At 38.1% G+C, this 26708-nt stretch overlaps 1 protein-coding gene across 3 annotated transcripts in view; it reads left to right on the forward strand.

The window, feature by feature from the left end:
• The window catches only part of RNF38 (ring finger protein 38), a 90162-nt gene extending 66664 nt beyond the window's left edge, over nucleotides 1-23498 (forward strand). For 2 of the 3 annotated variants that reach the window (XM_017735373.1, XM_017735374.1), the window contains 9 exons: nucleotides 809-1022; nucleotides 3830-3997; nucleotides 7993-8163; nucleotides 9800-9961; nucleotides 12792-12898; nucleotides 14428-14512; nucleotides 15983-16104; nucleotides 16426-16525; nucleotides 21556-23498. In XM_017735373.1, the coding sequence (XP_017590862.1) occupies nucleotides 809-1022; nucleotides 3830-3997; nucleotides 7993-8163; nucleotides 9800-9961; nucleotides 12792-12898; nucleotides 14428-14512; nucleotides 15983-16104; nucleotides 16426-16525; nucleotides 21556-21618 (1192 nt within the window). In that variant the 3' untranslated portion in view covers nucleotides 21619-23498. The remainder of the gene's footprint in view (nucleotides 1-808; nucleotides 1023-3829; nucleotides 3998-7992; nucleotides 8164-9799; nucleotides 9962-12791; nucleotides 12899-14427; nucleotides 14513-15982; nucleotides 16105-16425; nucleotides 16526-21555) is intronic. The other variant, XM_017735375.1, reaches the window with a different exon arrangement.
• The last annotated feature ends 3210 nt before the right edge of the window (nucleotides 23499-26708 follow it).

The following is a 26708-nucleotide window of genomic DNA, read 5'->3' on the forward strand; positions in this document are numbered from 1 at the left end:
CTTATAGTGAGTTTATCACCTCTTTGTGCATCATTTTCTGAGTGCTGAACCTGAGCCACTGGTCTCTGATTTATGTAAGTTTCAGCTCAAGGTATTTGCAGCTCTGCCCAGAACATACACACATTTATATAAGAATATATAATCAAATCTTACACACCTGTAGATCACTTGCTCAAAAGAGGTATGTGCTTTGGTCTAAATCTGTCTATCTACAGAAGTTCTTCACTCCAAGAAAGAAAAAATACTGCAATCATGATTTCCTGGGATCTTCTGGAGAGAGTTTTAGAAAGCACTCAGTTATGTAGTGAACATGTGAGAGCTGAAAAATTAATTTGTTTCTTCAAAGAAGTCTGCTGTTTTTTCTGCTGTCACTAAGCAAGCAATCATTCTGTGGCATGGTTGAAACAAAGACCCTGGGGAAATCTGTGATCATTTAATGAAGGATTTTTACCTAGATAGAATAAAGGCATGGAAATACTATGAAGATTGCTGTCTTGACTTTTGAGCACAACTGCGGCAATCCAAGTGTCATATTTTTTAACAAGGTAATATTTACATAGGAGTTCTTCTCTTGGTTTCCCTAACAGCATTAAGCTATGCAATGTTAAGCGTTTCCATACTGAAAAAACTATCATTTTTAAGAATTCTAACAGTTCCGTCAGTAAAAGTTTTATTCCAATCTAATAAGCTTGTTCTAGTAAAATTTTCCAGTTTAAAATTTTCTTGGTATTTTATTGTCTGAGGTTTTAGTTATTAAGAAGGATTTGTGTCGCTTATATAACCTCTAATTTTTTTAATGCATTTCCAGTCCTCCTGTTCGACGTCAGAGAACAAGGAGAGATCGTTTGTCTAGACATAATTCTATTAGCCAGGATGAAAACTATCACCATCTCTCCTATGGACAGCAGCAAGCAATAGAAGAGCCTCGAGCCTTTCGCCCACCGAATGTATCTCCTCGTATGTTGCACCCAGCCGCTCACCCACCACAGCAGAATGCAGTGATGGTTGACATTCATGATCAGGTAAAATTTTTAGAGTACAAACAGAAGGCTGTTCAAGATGTGTTTGGTTTTGGGGGAGTTTCCCAACATCTTCAGGAACCCTCTCCTCACTAAATAGTTCACTTCACCTCATAGTTGACAATGAAGGTCACAGAGCACTAAATTCTATTTGACTTCTTACAGAGTGGTGGTTTTTGTTGACTATTATGTGAATGATGCATTGCAGTAGGCAATAAAAAAAAAAAACCAAAAAGAAAGTCCACTCTTCTAATAAAGAAGATTGATACTTAATAATTCATACTTAACAATTTGTCAATGTATTAATTGGCATATTTCTCTAGGTCTCTGTCTAAAACCTTTGAAATCAGTTATTTTGCTTTCGTAATTAGTTTCTTGTGATGAGGATGTGAGATGGTACTTGCTAATTATGTGTTCGATTTCACGTGAAATACCTCACCTTAGCTTAGGAGTCATTAAATTGTTAAAATGTATTATTTAGAAGTAGAATTCACAATGCCTGTTGTTGGTTGGCTACATAACAGCAGAACTCACAGCAGTTTTGTTGCATAACTAAATTAACCATTCAAGCCTAGTCAATTCCTCCTTAAATTTTATGAAAAAGTTACATACATAGTTGGTCCAGAAAGTAAAGAATTCCTCTCTGTGACAGCACTTTGTATAGAATTCTGTAATGAGGACCTGTAAAAGAAGTTCTGGGCCCTTCACTACAGAAAGGACATTGTGGTGATGGAGCATGTCCTTGGAAGAGCAATAGAGCTCTTGAAGGAGCTGGAGCACAAATCATATGAGGAGTGGCTGAGGGAGCTGGGTGGGTTTAGCCTGGAAAAAAGGAGGCTCTGGGAGGACCTTAGCAATCTCTAAAACTACCTGAAAGGAGGTTGTAACCAGATGAGGGTTGGTCTCCCACGTGCAAGTGACAGGACAAGAAGAAATTGTGCCAAATTGCACAGGGATAGTTTAGATCAGATATTAGGAAAAATTACTGAAAGGATTGTCAAATGTTGGAACTGGCTGGAAGTGGTGGAGTCACCATGCCTGGAGGTTTTTAAAAGACACATAGGTGTGGCAATTACAGACATGATTTAGGAGTGGCAGTGCTGGGTTAGTGGTTAGACTTGATGAACTTAGGGGTCTTTTCCAGCCTAAATGATTCTGTGATCCTGTTGAGGTAACCTTTGTTGTTGTCTGCTAAATTAACAGGCTGCAGCACAAGTACACTAGTTGCTACATAGCCATGACTAGACCTGGCTGTGTGGATGTCCAGATCTGAAGCTGCATGTGCCCAGAATGCAGCTCTAACATCCCTGCTTAAATGGTGGTTTGCATTCTGTGCAGTTGCATAGCACTGATGTGTCATATGATGTGTGCAGAGCAGTTCTCAGCAGGGAAGTATTTGCTTTTGGGACCAAGTGCAAGGATGGAAGCCAATGCCATTCTAGCCATCTCACAAACTTATATTTCTAACAGTTCTTCTGCTGCAGATCAGATAATGCTCTTGCTTTATGTTGTAAGCTTACATCATGACAAGTCTGGCTGAACAGTTTTCCATCCCACTGCCACACACCATCTGTGCTCAGATGTCAGTATTTCCAGACTAAATGGGGTCTTCCATGGTGCTACTTTACAGTTCAGGGGCATGAATATTTTGAGAAGTCATTTTCTACTATTATTATGACCAATAAACATTCCAGGATCATGCACAGCATTGCACTTACACCCAACTTTTGTTGCAGAGCCAGAACTGGTTCAAGTTCATTGTCTCTCCTGAGAGTGGTTTCTGTCATTGATACACAGGTTGAGATTTTAACCTCTGTTCAGTGATCTGTGTTCTGTTTGTCTGGCTGTACACTACCGGTTCGATAGTTTAGCTCTCTTTACTCATTCTCACCTTCCTGAGGAGCTGTTCTTCCATTTTAAACAAGCAGGTTCTATTTTGGCTGGTCATTAAGGAAGAGAGAGATTTGAAATAATTACTTTCAATTAATCTGTGCTGCCTGACTCTTAAGTCTTTTCAGTTTTATTAGTGTTAAAAGATTGTTTAGTGTTAAAAAATCCAACAGAACAAAACCAACAACAAAATTTCAAACGTGCAGAACAACCCGTGTGGTTTGTTGGTTGAGAATATCTTTGAATCTTAGTTTGATGATTAAATTTTAGGGATTGCCACTAGTTAGAGAATTGGGTTACATGGTTTCCTAATATGAATCTGGATAGTTAGGGTCTACTGCCTCTTAGTCATGTTAACTTTTCCTTTTCAGCTTCCTGGTTAGCTGTTCTGTTACTTAGGTTAGGAATTTAGCTTAAATGTTGTCCTGAAAGTGAATCAAGAGAGCAGTCTCTTTGGAAGAAAGAAAATCTTTAAAATTGTTTTGTTGTTTAAAGATACAAGTCTCTTGAATTAATACTGAATCAGTCCCTTCAGAAATAAAAAAATAACTTGAACTGCTTGTAGATTAGCTTTTATGTGGGAGTTACTACCTTCTTATTTCATAAAATTAACCTGGGGGAAAAAAGGGAGGGTGGGCAGGTCTGACATACTTCTGAGTGACTAAGGTGCCACTGAAATTTTAACATTTTAAACTGAGAGATCCCTCTTGCCCAGAAACTTCCAATCAATAAATAACGTTCCATTGATAAAAACATTTTAATGAACAGAAATTACAACCGTGTGCCTTCTTTTACACTTTCTTTGTGAATATATTATTTTTCTGAAATGTAAGTAAAAGCTTTTAATCGTACTGTGCTGTGTTAGTGTTAAGACTTTGCAGTAAGTTATTAAATACTTTTTTTTCCCCCTTTTGCTGCAGATCCATCAGGGCACAGTTCCTGTTTCATACACAGTGACAACTGTGGCTCCACATGGGATACCACTTTGCACAGGCCAGCACATTCCAGCCTGCAGCACGCAGCAGGTCCCAGGGTGCTCAGTGGTTTTCAGTGGCCAGCACCTTCCAGTTTGCAGTGTGCCTCCCCCAGTAAGTGGGTCTCTGTAACTACAGCTGCTTCAATCTTTTTCTAGTATAAATCTATAATGTCATGCACAGTACTTCATACAGCGTCTGGTGAACATTTTTGATGTTGGTGTAATGCTGGTCTCTGCCAGCAGTGTGTGACTTTGCTTTCCCTGTGGTGCATTCTGTGACATGAATAAGCCTGTGTGGCGCTGAAACAAAACCCTCGATATGACGCATCTATTTCTTTAAGCTGCTTATTGAAGAGTAAAGGTAATTTGTGTTTATCATGTCCAAGTGCCGTTTATCCCCATGAGAGGCAACAAGGTCTGCAGCATACTGCTGGCTAGTCTGGAGTATTTGTGAGAATCAATTCCCCTTACCTGCCAAGTTGGTGAAAATCTGTTACATAAACTGCTGTGTATCCCTGAGGCAACATGAGAGACAGCCTTTTTCTTCTGTTTAGTGGTGGTGTTAGTGTAGCAAAGCAATCTCAGAATGAGTACCCAGAGACTGGAACAATACTTACACAGTAAATTCAGCAAGGCAAGAAAGCAACATGTCCTAAGAAACAACAACAAAGAAAAATCTGAAACTATATTGGGCCTTAGGGAAATCCATCCAATGGATACTAACAATCTTACCCTCTGCTTTGAATAGGTATATTATCTGTGCAATTCATAAAATGTTTTCTAATTCAGTGATGCAGTTGTCCTTTTAATACATATAGGACTAAAGCTCTAGTTTTTATTTTGAATGTACAACAGCTAATAAGTGTGTTGAGAGAATAGATGCAGTACAAGTGGATATAAACAGTTACATTTCTGTAGCATCAGCAAGCAGACTTTATGCTTTCTTCTGTTAGAGCATAAAACTGAGGAACACTTTTAAGTTAAGAGGGGACTCTGGGCATTGTCTGGTTGTCACCTGCTGCAGTACCAATTTCCAAGTATGGAGATTTCACAACGCCTCTGAACTTCTGCTCCAGTGTTTGACTGTTCCTGTAATGAAGAATTTCCTCTGTATGTCTGCTTGAGTTTTCTTTGCTGCATCTTGGTCCCATTGGTGCTTGTGCTTTTTCACTTTGCTTCTTGAGGAGGATTTGGATTCTTCCTGTCCACTCTTGAGAAGTAGTTAGACACAGTGGTAAGGTATTTGCTTAGTTTTCTCTTTTAAAGCAGAACAAGTCTAGTTCTGACACTTCTTCTATGCAGTTTCCTCCAAGCTCCTGGTCATCATGTTGTCACTGTCTTTGTTTTGCACTGGGACGCCCAAAACTGGGCCTGTGACTTGAGATTAGTGTCACAAGTTCTGAATGGAGGGGCAGAATCACTTCACTGGTTTCACGAGTTGCGTTCTTAGCAACGCAACCCAGCATGCCATAAGCCTTTTTGACTGTGGGTATTGTGTACATGTCCACCACAACCCCAATATTTTTTCTGCAAATCTGACTGCAACCAATTAGTCTCAGAGTGTCCTGCTCCACCGAGTTACTCTCTTCCAGTGCCAGACTTCACATTTGCCTTTGAACTTTACATAGTTTCTGTCAGCCAATTTCTCCAGCGTATAAAAATTCATCTCAAAGGTAGCCTGTGCCCTCCAGCATGTCACCTGCTCACCAGCTTAATCTGTGAACTTCCCAGTATCCTTTTGTTATTTTCACAATATTTGTCTCTCTCACTGCATGTGTAGCTATGAAGTAAACAAATGCCATTTAGTAAGTACCTTCATCAGTTTTAAAAGTTCTTCCAAGGACAGGATGGCATCCAGAGGGACATGGACAAGCTTGAGAAGTGCGCCTGTGTGAAATCTCATGTGGTTTAACAAGACTGAACACAAAGTGCTACACCTGGGTCACATCAACACAGGCTGGGTTGAACAGATGGAGAGCAGCCCTGTGAGAAGGCCCTGGGGGTGCTGGGGGATGAGAGGCTGGACATGACCCAGCCATGGGCACTCACAGCCCAGAGAGCCAAACGTCCCCTGGGCTGCATCCAAAGCAGCGTGGGCAGCAGGGGAGGGAGGGGATTCTGCCCCTCTGCTCTGCTCTGGTGAGACCCCACCTGGAACACTGCATCCAGCTCTGGGGTCCCAGCACAGGAAGGACAGGGACCTGTTGGAGTGAGTCCAGAGGAGGCCACCAAGGTAATCAGAGGGGTGGATCATCTCCTATACAAAGAGAGGCTAAGAGAATTGGGTTTGTTCAGCCTGGACAAGAGAAGGCTTTGAGGCACCCTAATTTCAGTACTTGAAGGCAGCCTACAAGAAGGGCAAAGAGAGGCCTTTTACAAGTGCATGTAGTGACAGAACAAGGTGGGGAATGGCCTTAAACTAAAAAAGAGTAGGTTTAGATTAGATACTAGGAAAAAAATTCTTTACTATGAGGGTGGTGGGGCACTGGAATGAGTTGCCCAGAAAAGTCATGGATGCCCCATCCCCGAAAGTGTTCAAGGCAAGATTGGATGAAGCTCTGAGCAACCTGGTCTAGTGAAAGTTGTCCCTGCCCAAGGCAGGGGGTTTGGAACAAAATGATCTTTAAGGTGCCTTCTAACCCATTCTGTCATTCCGTGATATGTCCAAACAGAAAAACTCTTTTAAAAGCTTGCATGAATAAACAGGTAATTTTTATTTCTTTCTGCTTGAAAGCTAGGTGGCCTCATTTGCTCTAACTTAAAAAAGTGACATGGGCATAGCACAAATCAAACATTCCAAATATATATAGGAACTAGGGTACTCTTTACCGCATAAAATCCTATTTTGATGTTTCCCAAAGAATCTCATGTATTGAGGAGGACTGTGAGATGTTCTAGCTGCAAAATTATCTTCAGCTATTTCAGAGGACAGTTTTCAACTTAATAAAATACAATAAAAATATGTTTTAACCATAGAAACACTTGCCTACAGTATTTGTTTTTTAGAAAAATGATGCAGTAACTGAGGGAAAAGAATAGTCAGCATTTAAGGAAAAATAGTAGTCAAATCAAATTAATCTACTACTGTTTTGGTGCATTTGAAGATTTATGTTTAGTCATGGTCACAGCAAATTGAGATGATAGTTCCGCCTCCACTACTGAAATCTAATTTTAAGTTGGTTCCTTTTACCATTTTGTGCTCTTATAGTCAATATGCAAATGTATGCTGTGTGACATGACTAATAAGAAAAAAAAAGTGAGATATAAAACTGGGTGGGTAGTGTTTCTTTTCAAGATTTGATAATGAATATCTTAATTAAATGCTGTTTTAATTGTTAAAAGTGTAAAAGACACACCTGACATTCTCATAATGGATCAAAGCGTAACAAAAAAGAGATTGGAGGTTCCTTGCTCTGCCATATAGAAAGGTGGAAGTAAAACTGAACAGTGCTATCAAGCACATTCCAGTTGCCCTGCAGTGCCTTCATCATTTTATTGTTCAAACTTTAGTACCCAAAGTTGCTTTTATGTCAGGATTTTAAAGAAGGAGAGAAAAAGAACTATTTCTCATAGTATCTGTCACTAGGGAGCTGCTTTCAGAGCATAGGACTCACCCAAAAGTGCAAAACCGAGCAGACTGTAGGAATTATTCATAGTACATGAGGCAGCAGAAGTCTTTAGGTACAGTCTGACAGCTGAGAGTCCCTCAGCTGCATCTAGAGCTTGAAGTGATTGCAAGATGATTGCTCTGGCATATTATTTTGATGGTGATATGTGGGAAAAATAAAATGAACTAGGATAAATGTATCTTCTCATCACTTAGGAGCCTGTCTAATCCTGGAGTATCGAAAATCCAAACTCCTGCTGACCTCATGAGCACCTAGCAGATGTCACACTATGCTACTTCCTAGAGCCTGTTCTGTACTCATCACTGTTCCTTGGGTATTTGAATGAGTTTTTATTTATGTGTATTTTGGAGGCTTTTTCAACAAGGCAAAAGAACTGTTCTCTTATAAGGATACCTTTCCGTAATAAATACATAGAATATGGAACATTGTATAGGGAATATTTGTGCTACAAAAATATATTGTTTTCATTTTGTTTCAGATGCTTCAGGCATGCTCAGTCCAGCACCTACCTGTACCATATGCAGCATTTCCACCCCTCATTTCTAGTGACCCATTCCTTTTGCATCCTCCTCATATCTCTACACACCACCCTCCTCACTTACCTCCTCCAGGACAATTTGTTCCTTTCCAAGCACAGCAGTCACGGTCGGTAAGTAATGCTTCTTACCCCACTCTCAGTAGACCTGGTGGGCTGGATGGGTCACAGTACTGATACCTGATTGAGGAAACAAGGATTTTCTTCCAAGCTGTAACCACTTGGTTGATGAAAAAGATGAAAAAATACTTCTGAAGTTCAGTGTTTTGCTTCAGATTTCATCATTGTCTGTGCTGTTTTTCCATGCGCTTTTACTTCTCTCAGAAAGATGGGTATTTTCTTCACCATCAGGTATTTTTTCCCAGGAAGCAGAATAGAATCCAGAGGAGGTTGTGTAAGCATAGTAAGCATGTCAGAGAAAAGCTCAGCAGAGAAAGAAGTACTGAATGTTACTTTAATTACATGCTTCTTTTGTATTACTTCTTGATTAATTTTTAAATGACCAGTCCTTTTCCTGGAGCTTTTTTTCACACTTACAAAAGTTACTGATCTTGTCTGCTTAAGCAGATTTGGCTTAGTGATAGGGACTATGCAAACAGGGGAAAATGTGACCCTGTTTTGGATTTAGGGGGAAGCCAGGTTTACAGTTTTGGCCTACCACACTTTCTGTGTGGTTGTCTGAGTACTGGACCATTTGTTTGCCCCACTAAGTAGAAGATGCAGATATTTCAGTAATGCAGAAATAGGATATAGCTTTATTGTTGCAAACACTGCTGAGACTCCTTCATGCTGTGTCTCAGGTGTGGATAGGGTTGTAATCACTTCATTACAGTCATGGGAAAACAGTTTCCATCATCATAACAAAGTGGTTTTCTGTGGTAGTAATCTTTATAAGACTTTCCTTTACAAAATGTGTGGACTCAGGTTTTAGCTTGAGTTGCTTACTTAGGTTTTTACCCACGCTTGTCTGTCAACTTTCAGCTCTGGCAAAAAGCTTGCATTGTAGTGGTTTAAGAATATCTTGTTTGTTCTGCATAACAGGAAAACAGAATATTCCTTTGGTTCCACAAGGTGGCTTTCTTAGCTGAATTTCTTGAAATGGTGGAATTCAGTGTCAGTAACAGAAAGATGTATTTATGAAACAGGGAGAATTTCTGGTTGTTTCTTGGGCGCTTTTGGACCTGACTGATGTAATAGATTTGACTAGCTACAAAACTAATCTGGAATCTCATGCTTCTGCAACCTCTGGACTGCTTGTTAGGACTACTTGCATGACCCTCCTAGGAAAACCTCTGCTTGATTACTGGACATCATTATCAGTTTCATGTACTGGAACCACCATGTTTCCTCTCCTGATTTTCAGTTTTTCTGGCACAATTTCAGTTCTTGTCTATGGTGGTTTATTTTTTTCTCTCACATAGTTATACAGTGAGAGGAGCCTGGCAAGAAGGAGAGCAAATATTTTTCCTGAAAAATGCAAGATACAGGAAATTACAGCCACTCCTGTATTTGCTAGATCTCATAAATTCCTGGTCTATAAGCATGGCTAGCTGGAAAAGGTGAATTTATATCAAATGTGTAGTGTTGTCTTTGCTTTTTTGGGTAGTGTTAATGACCTAGGAATTGTTCACAGAGTTACTACAAAATTGATCACAGCAGCACAGAATATACAAGTGGGACTGCAGTTCTTTATTGGGGAAAAATTTCATCTCTATTACTGCAACAAAGGCTATCTCTGGTTTTTTTTTAGCCACTTCAAAGGATAGAAAATGACGTAGAATTGCTTGGAGAACACCTTCCTGTAGGAGGTTTTACATACCCTCCCTCAGCCCATCCACCAACGTTGCCTCCCTCAGCTCCTCTTCAATTCTTAGCCCATGATCCATTACACCAGGAGATGTCATTTGGGGTAGTAAGTATTGTTTTCTATGCTACGTTCTCTTTCATGCTGCATTAACATTCTTGATCTTTATTCTAGTAGTACATTTTGTTGAAAAGTCACATTTTTGCAATCATATTCCGTTATTGGAATAGCTGCATACTGTGGTATTTTCTTTTAAGCTTGTGTTAATCAAGTTAAGGATAATTTAATGACACCAGCAAATTATTTCCAGTAACGTTATCTGCGGAGTGCAGCAGCATTTACTTAGAAAACTTTCCATGTTGTCACACAGTCCATGATTTCTATTGCAGGGAGTAATTAGTAATTAGTAATTAGTGCAGTTTAGAAAAACTGCTGTCACTTTTGTTAATTCTTCATCATATGTTGAGTTTCTACAGCTCAGGAAAGCCAGAATGCTTTAAAAACCGTTCTTCTCTTGAAGCAGTTGTAGAGTGCTTCCATAATTTAGACCACAACATACCATACTATACTATACATACTATAAAGATAGCCATGTTACAAACCTTGATTTAAGTCAGCTTTCAGGTGATCTACAGGCGGGTCAGCTGCAGCCGGAATTGTGTGTTTCTGTGGTGTGTCCAGTGGTGCTACTTATAGGATCTTTGTCTTGTACTTGAATCTGCAATTATATTAGTCCTGAAATGGGTCAGGGGTTTGTTGTTGTTGCTGTTCTTGTTGTTTTGTGTGGGTCACTTTTTAAAAACAAACAAACAAAAAACCTCTCCTGCCTGTGTGATGCTGGGAGAAAGAGCTAGATCCCAAGTATGGGTGCTGATATTATTTATTGTTTGACATGTGTATCAAGTTGTCAGTGTTTTAGAGGCATATTATTTAAATTTTAAATAAGAATTAAATTTTAGACCCTGCAGCTGCAGAATATACAGATATCTGTCTTTAATTAATCTCCTTGAAATCACAGAACCTGATCAAATGCTTGCTGCAGTTTTTATAAAGGTTCACGTAAGTGTTCACCATTTTAAAAAGTGGTCAACTTATGGTTAATTTAAAGATGCACAGATTTTCAATGAAGTTTTCAGTCACTATGAGACACTCTGGAGACCAGGACACTTGAAAGCTTCTGTATGCTTCGATGCATTAGTCAAATTATACATGTTTTGCTGGGAGTCAGACTTCCCTCATTTTTAAGTTCAGTTGTTAAAATAGGTAGGGAACATAATACCATTTTCTGCAGGTAGTAGCATGTGTCCTCTCTGATGCTTCAGCTCCATGTTGTTTATTGCTAAGGAGTAGAATAGAGACTTACTACAAGTAACCACGTGGCCTTTTATAAAGTAATACTAAATCTTTATAAAGCTTTATTTGCATTAACATTAGAATTGAATAGCTGCATTTCTGATTCTTTTTCATTCGGTGAACACAACAGTTTCTAATTATGTTTTTGGATTTCAGAATTCGCAAAGCAGTAAAATTAATATTTGTTATGCCTAGTTTAAGACTTCAACCAAAAGGAACCTGGCTCTTTTGCATTGTGTTTATATTCATAAGTTAATTTTATGTGTGACTGTGGCTACCTAATCATAATGTAAAATTAGGGAATTTTAGGTTAGTCATTGGGGTTGTTGGGGTTTGGTGCTTTCCAGTTTCAAACATGTAAGAAGAAAAACGTGTTTGTAAAGACTTAGGGTCTTTGTTTCAAAAATAAGGTCTGAAGGCCCTCAAATATGAATTCAATAGAGATACATGAATTTCAGTTGTAGAAAATACAAAACAATTTTTAGTAAAAGATGACAGAAAGTGCCCTGATTTATCCATGGAATGAATGCATTGAAGCTTCTCACCTTGAGTGACACTCACCTTGAGTGTCTCTCTAGGTGTGGTCAGCTGCAGAAACTGTACTGATTAAACTTTCCACATACACTTGAAAGGCTTCAAGCCTTTAAGCCTAAATGTAAATATATACCACTGCTTAAAAGTTAGAGGTTTTTTAAAGATATTTTTAAAAAATTTTCATTTTAAAGAATTTTTTAAGGGCTTCTTTACTCAACTGCTTGTGTGGAAGCTTGCATAATAGCCCTTGGGCTTTTATATTTACAACAGGCTCAGCAGTTCATGTCCTGTTTCCCAAACTATACTGACTGTAGACCAAAACACAAGAACTTCCAAGGAGTTCTGTTGTATATTACTACTTTTTGCACAGGTTGGTCTGATTGTGTATTATAGATGGGAATAGTAATTTCAAATTGAGGCTGAGATTCTTTTGGATTTTAGCAGAGGCTGGATTTTTTAAATAATGCTTTACTGAAAGTGGATTTCATTATTGAGGGTGGAGATTAAGGATAGAAAATGTTGAATCGTGGGCTCACAGACTGGAAGGCTGGAAGGGTGATCATCTGGTCAAGCAGGGCCACCTAAAACCGTGTGTCCAGGACTACGTCCAGCCAGCTTTTGAGTATCTTCCAGAAAGGGAGACTCCACCATCTCCTTAGGCAACCTGTGCCAGTGCTCAGTCACCCTCAGAGTAAAGAAGTGTTTGCTGATGTTCAGATGAAGCCTCCTGTGTTTCAGTCTGTGCCCACTGTCTCTGGTCCTGCCACTGGGCACCACTGAAAAGAGCCTGGCTCAATCTTCTTTGCACCCTCCCTTCAGGTATTTATATACTTTGATAAGATCCCCCCCCAAGCCTTCTCTTCTCCAGGCTGAACAGGCTCAGCTCTCTCAGCCTTTTCTCACATGTGAGATGCTCCAGACCCATCTTAGTGACCCTTTGTTGGACTCTCTCCAGTATGTCCATGTCTGTCTTGTGCTGGGGAGCCCAAAACTGGACACAAGTTCCAGTTCCACAAGTTTCAGTTGAAGCTTATTTTCTTCTTTCTTGCAGCCTTACCCACCTTTTATGCCTCGAAGACTCACAGGGCGCAGCAGATACCGATCACAGCAGCCAATACCACCACACCCTTACCATCCCAGCCTATTACCTTATGTGCTGTAAGTGAAAAGTACATTTGCTTCCATGTAGGCTATTAAGAAGGCAGCAAGCATCTTGGCACTTCCTATGGTTGGACTCTACCAGAGACCAGGCATATTTCACCTGTCTCGGAGGAAAACTTCCATTTCTGTGTAAACTTTTCAGCCTGTTTTGAATGACCTACACCACTGAGCAAGATAAAATACAAGTGAACAGTTTTTGTCCAGTGTAGTTTTGCAGGTATTTTGAGGCACAGTAGCCTCTGGTTTCTGAACTCTTGGTAAAGTCTTCAACAGATTTTAAATCATAGTTCTGTGATACTCTTACAGAGGCATGGTTACACTGTAGGATCACATTGTAGGAGTCTTCACTTATGGAATAAATTAATTTGGTTTGGTTCTTACTTATAAAATACAAGGGTGGGAGCTTCTGTGATGTGTTACTCTTTATTGGCTGAAGTGCTACTCTGTCACAGCTGTCACATTTCTGTTCTGCTTCTGATTAGCTGTTTCTGGAAAAGATGTGGAACAATTAACATTTAGGAATTATCTGTAGTGTGTTATGGTAGACTCTCTGGAAGAGTTTGGGTCTATGACATGAGATGTATTATCTTCTAATGTTCTGTATTGGAAGTAAGAATTAAATGTTTGGAAAACAAAGATTAAGTTTCTGGTGGCAAAGGTGACATTGACAAGGAAATGGTCAAACACTGACACCAGATCTGTAGTTTCTCTGTGCGCAGTGTCAGACGTGGCATGAAAATGGCACCAGAAATCTGATTCAGCAAAGTTGTTCAGCTTTGCATCTTGCAGTCTGAGAGTAATGTCATAGCTTCTTGCCTATTCATTGTGGACATGATGTGGCACAGTAATTCCTGATTCTACTATATTAGTGCTTTGAATTTGTCATTTCCGTGTGTGTGGATGAAGTTTTGACCCATTGTACTGTCTTGGGGGGTAAAAATACAAGCAGAAAAACATCTCTCTGATCTCTCAGTTTGAAGGGGTTCGGCTTTAACCAACATCACAGTACATGAGAAAATGAATTTGTGCTTGCCTTCAGTATGGAAGTTTGTCCAGTAGCAAATCCTATTTATCTTCATCGTGTATTTTAGGCTTGCAGAACTTGAAAGACTTTTGTGTTGGAGACCTAAATGAACTTAGCATTCCTCTTTGATGGTCTTTTATCCACTTAAAGAAATACATTTAAAACCAGAATGTCAATTTTTTGTCAGTTTTAGTTCTCCATAGTGTGTGGTAATTAAGACATTAGTTTTTGTAATAAAGCTAAGCTTGGTTAAAAGTACCAAGTGAAATGTGCATGCAGTTAAAAAGTCAGCACTCCCAATATCAGAAAGTAGCAGAAAAAGCTTTTTCTGTGACTCTTTCACTTCAAATGTCTGTTCTTGACTTCAAACGTAACATTTTTGCCAGTTCTGAGAACATGTTGACTAGAGAGGCATCAGAAAGGTTACTTTACCTCTGCCAGATGTTTCTTTGCTTTCCTTCAGCATGATGCTGAACCTTATCCTTGTTTGCTCTCGTGGTAGATCAATGCTCCCAGTTCCACCGGCAGTTGGACCAGCTTTCAGCTTTGAGTTGGATGTGGAAGATGGAGAGGTAGAAAACTATGAGGTTGGTGTGTGAACTACAACTACCTTTAAAGAACAGATGTTAGCTCAAGCAATAGATAAAATTTTATTATATTTTGCTTTTAATCCTTGTTTGTCTTTCAAATAAATGTGATGACTGTGAAGACAGAATCCAAAAACAGTCCTTCCACATTCTTTTTGTAAAACTGGATACTAGAGTGTTTAGCTTTCTTTCTTGTCTATTGCTCTTCCCCAGAATTCACCTTTCCAGGCTAGTAATCATTAAATTGTTCAACTTTTATGTTCTACCTGCTACTCTTCTCCTTTCAAAATTTAATTGATTTTAAATACCAGACAGAAGTGAAACACTTTCAAAAAGGGTAAGTTACTGGTTTTATGAGTGTAAATTTCAGAATAGTTTTAATATCATAGGATTAATTAATCTAAATGTAATGTTTATAAAACTGCCTTACTGCCTGTTCTTCTTGCCGTCAGAAGGGGATGGTAATTCACATCTAGAGATGCAGAACCCTCTTAAATACCCTAGATAATTATGGGGCTGTTCCAATTGTTGTTTCTTTGCTGGTTCTGAAGCTAATGGATTCCATTTGATTTCTCTTGAGTTAGTCATCATTAACCCTGATTTTTGCATCTCTTTGCCTGTGCTCCCCTTAAGATCTCTGTGTAGTTGTACATCTTCAGTTTAACAATGAGCACTTCTGTAATAACTTCTGTGGTGGTTCAGAAGAAGCAATGTCTTCTGAGAATTTGGGCCCTAGTTTCAGCAGTGTAAGAAATCAGTACCATTTGCAGCTTTCACAGGGTCTTTTCTGTGCATTGATTCTGTATCACACGTTTCTTAGGCCCCTCATGAAGGAGTGTGAGTTAAATACATGACAGACTGCAAATTATATACATGGAAGGATTTTAGTTGCAATGCTTGGCTTACAGAAAATTAACATAAAAATTAGCAGCCAAAAAAAGCACTTAAAGTTTGATAGTATGCATTTGTTTTCCAGATTGAGGATAAAATCTCCATATTTTAATTCAACTAGCCCTCAATGTGGAGTGGAAATCATAAACTGTCCCATTAAATTTATGATTTCTCTCACAAGACCAGACTCAAATATTCTTACGAAGGAAATTAGTTGACAATTTTTTTCTGGTTTACCAGCATTGTTCATTTCATAGCAGGGTGAGGGGATCCCTCAGAAGCAAATTACTTACTGAGCTATACATGCAGTCACAGTAGTAATTGGAAATTGGGTCCTTGGAGTGGGTTTTGAAATCCCAAAGATAATACGTTAAATAATTACAAAGATGGTTAAGTTCGGAAGGACTTTCCAAGGAGCTTGTACTGTATGGGAGAACTAAAGTTCTAAATATTTCTTAATAGAAGGGTGTTTTGTACTACCAGCTGGGGTAGTAAGATGTGATGGCAGTCCCAACACCAACAGAACCAGAGCCTGTTTGATCAGTGAATTTTTAAATGTCTAGTTTCCATGTTTTGCAGGCACTGCTGAATTTGGCGGAACGTCTGGGAGAAGCCAAACCACGGGGATTAACAAAAGCAGACATTGAGCAGCTTCCATCCTACAGGTTCAATCCAAACAATCACCAATCAGAGCAGACACTGTAAGTATATTGGTCTCTTTCAAAGATCTGTGATTTAGATGGTTTGATTTTCGTTTCTTTAAATTGCAGTCACAGCTAGGTCAGAAGAGCAAGAATACGTGCTTTGCAATGTGAAAGCACAGTAAATAAGAAAAGCAACAAAACACCCATAAAACCCCACAGAGTCAATTCTCAGTTTCCATTGTCAGATGTCAATCACTGTAGCTACTGAAGGAGTAAAATAGCTGCTGTGTTGCAATCATACCTGTAAAGTTTTGTATGGAATTGCATATTTGTTGTTCTTACATAGCAGATACATTTAAACTTCATTCTGTTTTTTAGATGTGTGGTGTGCATGTGTGATTTTGAGTCAAGGCAGCTACTTAGAGTCTTACCTTGTAACCACGAGTTCCATGCCAAGTGTGTTGATAAATGGCTGAAGGTAAGGAAAAATCCTATCTCAGATGAAATTGATTATGTAGTTTTATAGGAGAGGGTGGGGATATTTTGCTGTTGCACTTCATTTCACCTTGTTTCATGTTTCTGATACTTAGAAATGCCAGCAGAGTGGAAGCACTGCTTAGATAGGATATTATTCTAATAATTGACAAAGATTGTTTCTTCATAATCTTTGGCACAAGGGAAAATGAATGTGAATACAATTATTTTCATGGACAGCGCTTGCTGTGTTTTCCATTTGCTTAAAACAATAACTGTGCATTAGAGTAATACATGACATTAGAGAATACTTGAAAAAAAGTAAATAATATAGGAGGTATGACATAGATGATGATGGTGGCTTCAACCGTTACATAGCTTGTCTGGCAAGAATGAGTACCGACACATTTCCTTCCCCACTTTGCTATTAATGTTAGTTTCTGGGGCAAATAAAGTGGGTTACATGTGTATGTTTATGTGTATGCATATACACAAAAATGTAATACATACAAATAGAAATTACAGTTTTTCAAAATTATTTACCCATCTAAGAGAATCTGAACAAAAAAGAAACGCTCAAGAATCAGGGCAGCCCAGTAAGAGCATAGGTGAAATAGCAGCTGTGCAGAAGGTGAGAAGAACAAGAAATACAAGTAAATTATGGCAGACATTTCTACCAGCTGCATTTAGCCAGATCTACTTTCAGCAAGATATTGATTACCATCTTGCCTCATTTTTTTTACTATTTTATTCTATTCAGCTTTAATCTATTTAGTCTGTTGTGCAGAACATTGGAAACTGCAATGATACTATGTTGATATGGTCCTTAGAGAATTACAGATGCTGTTTGTTGTTTTGAAAAAAGAAATAAAAACACCTTGCCTTTATGGCATCATGTCTTAGGCAAGTGCTGAAATGTGCAGAGAATGAAAAAATCAGATTAATATTGATGGTATTTTTTTTGCTAACAAGATATGAAGAATAACGAGAAGGATTTGAAAGGTGGGATATGAAATTGCCGTTTGGCTACAGTATCCATGGTAGTCTATGTCTAAAGCTTCTACAAAATCTAGGGCCAGTGAAACTATTTCTACAGCAATGCTCAGAATTTTTGGTAGAAGTGGTCCAAAAATATCTGAATTCACGTACGTGCTCAAGAATCAGCAAGAGGAACTAAATACCTGGTTGTTATATCGTCATATTAAAACCCACATGCACACACCCCACATAATATTAGCAGTTTCTCTCTGCTAGATGTATGCAGTTTTATTCTCTTACTACAAATTAAGAGTAGACTCTTTATGTATCAAAGTTGTGTTCTTCAGCATCCCCTCCTCTTCTTGAGCAGCGTTCACACTGCATGTGTCAGCGTCATTGCATGAAACTCTCTAACTCAATTGTGGTGTGGAAAGTGAGTATCCAGGGATAGTATTATCTAAAGAAAGTATCATTTGACCCAGACTGTGAGATAGTGGATGCTATAAGTTTATTATGTGGACTTTTTTAAGGATAGCTCTTTTCAGGCTATTGATGCAAAAAAAAAAATATACTTCTGTTTCATAGAACCCCTGATCTGCAGATTTCTGGAAGTTAGAAGAACATGTCAGGAAAGTATGATGCATGCTTGTCTTGTTCTTAATGCTCTTTCTTACCTGACATCTCACTCAGGAATCAGACAAGTATGTCGAGTTAAGCTTTTTTGGGACTCAGTGTAGTATGTTTAAAGTTAAGAGTTAGTCCTTTCAATGGCAATAGCATTTGGAACCACAAAGTGAAAAAAGTAGATTTAGTTTAGTCTGTTTTCAAAATCATAGTGTACTATTCTAGCGGTGAAATAGTTTTGCTGATGTTCTTGTCCCATTTTAGAAACTGCATTTTCTAACAGATCTTCACATGTGGTATTTTGTAAAGGTTGTGTTCAGAATGAGGTGCAAGATACACAATGAAAATCTAGGGAGGTGCAGTTAAACCTACTAAAACTTGCATTGACATCATTATTCCAGAGCTGAGTACAAAGTAAGATAGACAAGGTTAAACCATCCTAGTGTAGGATGAATAAGGCAATACTTTTACACCATGTGGGTTCAGTTACAGTGGTACAAAGATGGTATATGGAAATAAAGATTATTTTGCTTGCAAGCTGTACCGAATTACCTGTAACACCAGTCTATTTTAGTTAAGCCTCTGCCTAAACTTGGTCACAGTTAATAAGCCAACATCTGGGAGTGATAATAACTGGGAAGTATTCTGTGCTTTGGTTTTGCTTCTGTTCATTCATCTATGAATTTGAAAACCTTTTTAAATGTATCTTGATTGTATAATTATGTCCACATCCACTTAATTCACCTCATCCAGTCAACATCATGTTCATAAATTCTGCAAGGGAAGGTTAAGATTGTGGCTTTCAGCACTTGTACTGTTATTCCACAAGATAGAAAAAGAAGAAAATTACTGGTTTGTTGCTATTTTTTACCAATTTAATCTCATTTTTTTGAAGAGAGTATTTGCTATCTAGGACTATTTCTAGAACTATGGAGTCAAATTGATTCTAAGTTTCATTGTATGTCACTTTAGTGAAAGATCTAAGTAAAAAGTTAGTGATTCAATCTCATTACTTTAAAAAATACTCTTCTTGGGCTGCCTGTTGGTGATGATGGAGGAGCAAAGAAACTATCTAAAAAAAGTTTTGTGGCTTGTATGCATGGATAATTGACAGTACTATCTTCTTAGGTAGTTTGAGCAAGTAAGAGGAAATGTTCTATTACAATGCATTTGGTTGCCCACTTTAGCTAAAATACTTCCCTGTTTAAGCAAGGTTGAAGTCTTAAGGAGAGAAGATGTAATACAGTGGAGGAAACAACAGAATTAAAAAGAGGGATGTTATCCTTTTATTTTTTGTAGTATTCCTAATTCTCATATTTCACAGTATTTGGCTGCTTCTTACCCTATATCCTCTAGTCAAATATGAATACATGAGAAATGTGTTCTTCTATAAAACAAAAGTCATCATTCCAAAGGAGAGCTTGACACCATGACCTGTGTTCAGCCTGAAGGCTTAGAACAACCTTAAAAGGACAATTTGCCTTTATATTTAGCAGTCTAATAGGAAATGCTGTATTATATATGAGAAAAGACAAACTGTAACTATACTTCAGCTTATTTCTGATGGACTAACACCAAAGTAGTGCAATGGTTTTTAGAGGATTCTAGTAGTCCTATAGTTTCATTATTCTAAATGCAGTTCATTTTAACTATAAATTTCTATAAAAAATATAAAACAGTAAATCCATTTATTGTGCAGCACTCTCTAGTTACAGTACAAAATTAAGTCTGCCTGGAAGAGTGGCAAGTTAGAAGGTCAATATTACAATATTATGTCCCCCTTACTCCTCTTTTGGCATGAAAGAGTCATGTTAAATGCCAGGAAGGGAAAAATAATTTCATGAAAGACACAAGAATGTGACTAAATTTAAAGCACATGTTCATGTAGGATCTTGAAAAGTTCCTTGAAAAGCAGTGGTGTGGTGTCCATAAGTATTCATTTTATCCTGGCACAGTAGATCTATTTCTGCAGTTCCTATCAGGAAATTACTCCTACTGAATGCTGTTCTGTGGTGCAAGTGGTTGTTACTTCATTATCAATCTAAGTGAATAGCTCCTGATTCATTAATCCACTGAATGTTGAATAACACGCCTTTTTATTTTAAACATTATATTAGCCAGATTATATTTAAAATCATGCACATGAAATGACCAGGTAAGGACATTTTGAAGTATATTTTGAAACTGCTAGTGAAAGAGAGAGAAATAAAATCTTAATTTATACTCCAATCCATGATTTACAAAAATTAAAATTAAAAAATTAGGGACAATGGTAACAGTTGACAGCAGGAAAATTGACAGGAAAAATAAACCTTCACTTTAACTTCCATTACTGAATAATGTTTTTCAGTAATAAATAACGTATTACTTTCATTGGATTAGTTATTGTTTGGATTTAAAATATTTGATAAAGAATTCTGGCCTACAGAGTCATATTTCTTGATGCTCTTTGCTTGTATTTTCATTGAAAAATCTGGTTTCCTTAGAAGACTTGCTGTAGACAGTGGTTGGTCCTGCAGTTTTGGTGGCTATGAAATAGAGAATTTGGGACAGGGAAGAGTTCTCTTCACTCTTCCCCTTACAAGGGAAGTATTGACTCACAGATGTTACATAATTGTCTGGGGGTTTTTCTCATCATTTGCTAAAATTAGCCATTATTTGAAAAGGGGAATGAGAAAGCAGAAATATTTTCCCCGTAGCTTAAGAAATACTACTTCTTATCTGTCTTACTTTTTAAGGAAGCTATAAAAGTAAACAAGTCACAGGACTTAATTTTCAGTGTGTGCTTTAGTGAAGAGCTAAATCTAGACCTGCTGGTGTGTGTTACTTGAATACCTGCTTGGTCAGGTCATCTTCTCTTTCTTTGTATTTCTTTTTTTTATTCCCCTTCCCCTTTACTAAAACCCCCTCCCTTTTTCCCTGGTTTGCTTTCAGCTTTGACCAAATCTGTATGATGATTTTGTGTGACGATAACGGAATAAACAAAGTATGATGTCATTCCTGATCGGTAGGGTTTGTGATAACATGACGTCTTCACACAGGATGTTTATTTGCAGCCCAAGATGTCTCAATTTGTTTTGGTGGCTTTCTCTACAGCATACAGTACAGGTTGTTAGTTCCACCCATCTGACTGCAATATACTGTAACTGTGAATCTGCATTAATAAAACCACCATCACTTAGCTAGAGCCTAATTTGTTGTCTTGCTTTGTCTTAAAAGATAAGAGGCACAATTACTTTTTGTAAATGTAATTTTGAATTGGCAAACTCACCACACCAAACATAACAAAACAAACTAAGAAAAGGCCTAAGCACATCTGTCTTCTCTTGAATTGGTCTTCAGTGGTCATAGATGTCAGTGTCACATACACATTACATTGTATTTGTCAGTCTTAACCCTCTTTAACCCTCTTTTGTTTTTCTGGTTTTACAGGCGAATCGTACCTGCCCGATTTGTAGAGCTGATGCCTCAGAAGTGCATCGTGATTCAGAATGACCGATCTAAGAGCACAAATCTGGTTTGGGTGTTTCTCGTTGCCTGTATATATGAACTCTCTATTGAACTTATCTACCCATGTGGCTTCCAGCCTACCCTTTACACAAAAGGGTCAGTGGACCTTACTTTGCACTGTGTGACTTAATCAATTATAAAGCTTATAACTAGTCTTCACAGTTATGGGATTGTTATACTAACAAGTGTGAGTGGAACTCCAAAGATTTTTTTTTTTTTTTAGCTTAATTTTGTGTGTGCACTAACATTCCCTGGGTTTTGTGTGATCATTCCGAGTATTGCTGCGAGATTACTGTGGATGTGATCTTTTAGCATGTGCTTTTATATAAAAGAAAAAGAAAAAAAAAAGTGGTAGCTCCAAACAATATAGCAATCTACCTTATATAGAGCCTTCAGATACTGTGAGTGGGGATGAACGGTGTGAGTGTGAGAGGCTGTGAGAGGGTGAGTGAAGTGTGCTTGTGACAGGGTGTGCGTGCGTGTTTGAGAACCTATATACCAGCATGTACTGAGAACGTATGTGTGTAGTAATAATTATGCTGCAATGTATAATCTTGTGTGTTATTTAAACAGTACTAGTACTGTACACTGGTTCCTTTCCTTGTGTTTGCAGTTGCACACTGAATGCGATGGGTGCAGCAATTACAGACATTTAGTATTTCCTCCCCAACGTACTTACAGGTGTAAAGACCTTTCTACCTACTGCTACTCAAACAGCTGTTACGCTTCCCCTTCATTGGAGGCTTTAAGTGTGTACCACTAAAGAATGCATTGATTGTTCATACATGAGTAACCTTGGGGGTTTTATCATATGTTACAAAGTCTGGATTTTTTAATGGCTGATTTCCAAGTTATTTTATCAATATAGAGTTGCAATATCGCATTTAGCAATATTAATGTTTTCAATTGCTAATATGAATATCAATATTTTTCTGTTTTCCTTTTAAATTTTTCTAGCTGGGTTTACCAGTTGTGTGTTTCTTCCATGAAAGGAAGCAGAAAGTACACTGAGGGTGTCCTGGTTTTGTGAAACAGCTCTTAACTTTTGGCCATTGTACTTGCTAAGGACATCATCTTTTAGCTTATAAACACTGGCTTTAATCACATACATTCTTTGTCATCTACAAGGAAGTTTGTATGTAACTAAAATAACTTGTAAAAGGTTACAATTTTATTCCTGCAACTTCATGAATAAAATACAATTTTTAGCATTTTCTTAGAGAAGTAGAATTTCATATTTTTTTCACCATATCTCAAGAGGAGGTAGGTTTTGGTCATTAACCGCAGAACTCAGTTGCCCTGATGCTGCTTCTTTCCCTTCCTTATTTCATGATGAGTGTAATAGGAAGAAGGGACTCCCTTGGTTTTTGCAATCAAGTTTCCAGAGTACTCCACTATAGGAGAAATTTGGAATACTTTCCAGAACAGTGCTGTGAAATAGAGGGGATAATGTCTATTCAAGTGCTCTGAATAGTATTTTATTTGGGCCATTGAAAAAAATTAGCTTTCTTTTTAACATTCACACTGTTAACATCTCTGATACATTCTAGCAAAATATTTAGGTCTGCATATACCACAGTTACTAAAAGGATGCACTTTTTGCAATTAAACTCTTTTCATAAATTCAGTGTCATTACTTTGGTTGCAGCACCACAAGTGGCACAATTACCAGTATTGCTACAACTTGCTGCCAGTCTCAGCTTTAAGTTTCTTCTTTATCATTTCTGATGCTTTTGTATGCTGCTATGCTTTAGTATCAGTTACAATTTCAAACAGTGTTAGATGTTCTCCATGCTGGTTTTTCTCTTTGAGAAACCAGTCACAGCTCTTTGTGCAGCTAAATAAAAGCACAATTTTGCCCTGTTTCAGATGTTTTTCCGTCTGTTTAGTTATGCTGATGCCTTTTCCTGGTCTTAAAATCAAGAGCCAAACATGGTTAGAAGGAAAGAAGGAATTTTACCTTGCTATTTATTTTAAGGATCCTTAGGTGCGCTGAAAGTGCACATCCAGGTCAAATGCACCGCAATGCACACCGCAATGCCCCCCCCAAAGATCAGGTATAACATTATAGGTCTTACTAATTAGCATATCTATCAAAAATTCCCCAGTGAGAGGCTTGAATGAGCCCCCCTCCCCAAGGAACCTTCCCCTGGATGGTTCTATCCCCAAGGAACCTTCCCCTGGATGGTTCTATCTTAGTTTACAGAATGTGATCTGGAGAGGACCTTGGGGTCTGGGGCACACTAACCCTTACTTATGAGGCTTCTAAAATGTTTAGTCTCCTAGCTGGACAGACAAGTCCAAGAATGTAGGCAAAAAGCACTAAGAATACAGAAGTTGTAAAAAGGTATAACAGGGGTATAAAAGAAAAGGCAAAAAAATCTTCATGGCATCAATGCAGATAGTTCTCAAAAACAGTGAAGCTTTCCATACCTATCCTTACTTAGGAACACTGAATAAATAAAAATCCACTTCAAAATATTAGAATTTCTTTCTCCTCTCTTCCAGTGGAGTTAAAGAATAGGCTTTTCACAATAGCGCCTAGCAGGTTAAATTACATTTAATAAAATTTATTTTTTTAACAAATAAATCATGTTGTTTAAAAAGCATATGCCACATATGTCTTACAAAACTTAGCCTCTTTTATATAACTGCAAAAGAAAAAAAATTCCTTGTGTACAGATTTAAAAATGACTAACATTTCTGTGTTTAGTATTCAGTTCAAAGCATGGAAAAGGGTACTTTTTCTAAACTTGATACAAGTGAACAAGACACATCCTTCTGAAGCCAAGAGAAAGTAGTTCTCTTTCTGGAACTAGAGGAATGTCCCTTTTCCCCCTACTAAAATTCAGTGAGACAGTGGGAGATCTAGGAGATTGAGGGTCTAAGTTGGTAGAATCCTGCAATTAATTGTTGCACTCTTATGGCTCATCTCTTCTGGAATGGTTCTTTGGTTTGCATGGATGAATGTGGACTTGCTTCCCGTGGTTAGTGTGTACAAACAGCACACGTGCTTATGTTCTCAATCAGCTCAGACAAGCTACAACCACATCGTCTGTGGTGGCTGTCAAGGGCAGGGGATTTCTGTTCAGCTCTTAACTGCCATGTCTTATGCACAGCTGCCATGGTGCCTGACAGCACCTGAATTCAGCAACACTTCTTTTATGTTCATTGCCTTTCTGCCATCCACTGATTCTTTTTTCTCCAAAAAACAAACAAAAACATCCAACCTCTAATATGTTTGCTTTATCATATTGGCACTGCTGTGTTTTCTTTGCATCAACTGTCAATTTAATTTGACGTCTTAGTGGATATCAAGGCCTACAGATAATTCCAGTGTCTCATTTTTTGGCTTTCTTTAGAAGAAGAAGTAAGGCCATGTGTTGTATGTCATTATGTACAGGGTCTTGAATGTGACTTCAGAGCTGTTAATACAATGCATAATACTTGGGATGAGATTTACCAACTGTTTTAATTGTAGAAAACAGTTTCAACTGAGTTATCTTTGGGCCTTTGTAAAAGCTGTGGTTTTTTCCTTTGGTACATTGTTACCTCATTTTGCTACTTGTGTTTCAGACTTGCTAATTATTATGAAAGCTTATGGTTTTTGTTGGAATCATTTTGTTAAGTGTTTTCTTTAAATCATATGCTATTGTATCATTTAACATGTAGTTTTAAATGTATTATAAATATCTGTAACCAAATCATTTGAAGGCTTGATAAATTTTTAACAAAATTTGTACATTTTTTATGAGAGTTACTAGTAATGCTTTACTAGGTAGTGCAATGAATTTTTATTTTAATCCCTGTGCCCAATTTTGGAGTTGAGAGAGTTGTTCAGTAATAAATGTATGATGTACACTTACACAATTTTGTCCTGTTCTTTCTCTGAGGGATGTATTGTTTTCTTTTGTTACTGGGCATATTTCTGCGCATGATCATGCAAATTGAAATATTATTGGCAACAGCCACTTGTGTTGTAGGGGGACATTCTGCCCCCTTAACTGTAGCACACAACTTTTTTTTTTTAATCTTATGTTGAGCATAAGAAACTGATGTGAAATCCTGTACCATATTTTTAAGAATGTGAGAACTCAAAGTACTCAAAGCCTTGCCTAAAAGGACAGCGTTCTAAAGATACTACTTTGCCAGAAAAAATTTGCAGGGATGAAGGCTCTCCTTAGCTGTACTATTGGCACTATGTATCAGCTGAAGATGTGTTAACTTTTGCAGTGCCCTAACAGTAGTAAATGATGCATCCTGAGTTATAATGGGTTTTATTAGCCAGGGTCACATGAGAAACTGGTTGTGAAACAAAACAAAACAAAAAACTTGCGTGATTTTGGTTTTAAGATAATGCAAACTAAGTTGACAGGTGTAGTTACTTAAGAGGTTTTCATTTGCACAGGACATTTAATAGCTGCATCAATAGCAGGCGTTCTTGGTACTCAGACATATTTGAAGATTCATTTGTGCTTTTGAGAATCCTTATGCAGGTTCACACACATAACTTTTGGATTTGGGAGACACTGGAAAAGAGAAAGGTGTCAATCTGTGAGCTCGGATACTTGCAAAGCTACATTTTTTGCACTCAAGTATATTGCAGAGCAGCTTCCAGGATCATCAGTAGTTTGGCCATGACTAGCCTGAAGAGCAGAGTTGCCCTCCTCCTCTTTCCTGATCTGCTCTCTGCTCCCACCCTCTTTGTGTCACAGCATCTCACTCTCTTGCTTAGCCTGTGCAGTGTCTGTCTTTGCTGGTCCTGCTTGTGAGTCTCCTGGTGTTCTCGATAATTAGCTGGCAAATCAGCTTTCTGTTGCTAAGTTCTAGTAAATCATATCACTGCCACCAGATACTGCATCCTATGTACTCTTCTGTGGTTCTTTTTTCTTGTCTTGCTTTCAACTACTGGCTACAGCTCTGGTTTCTCCATCTTGTGTGTCTGCTGTAACCCTCCTTCCCCCACAGCTCACAGTGTGGTGCGCATGACCATGTGACTTTCAGGTGTGGTGTTTCCTTGCAACTGATCCTTGATTTGCATGCCCACAGTGCTTATCAACTGATTCAGGAATGAC

This window comes from Corvus brachyrhynchos, unplaced genomic scaffold, assembly GCF_000691975.1.
Source record: "Corvus brachyrhynchos isolate BGI_N302 unplaced genomic scaffold, ASM69197v1 scaffold22, whole genome shotgun sequence".
Taxonomy (NCBI): Eukaryota; Metazoa; Chordata; class Aves; order Passeriformes; family Corvidae; genus Corvus; species Corvus brachyrhynchos.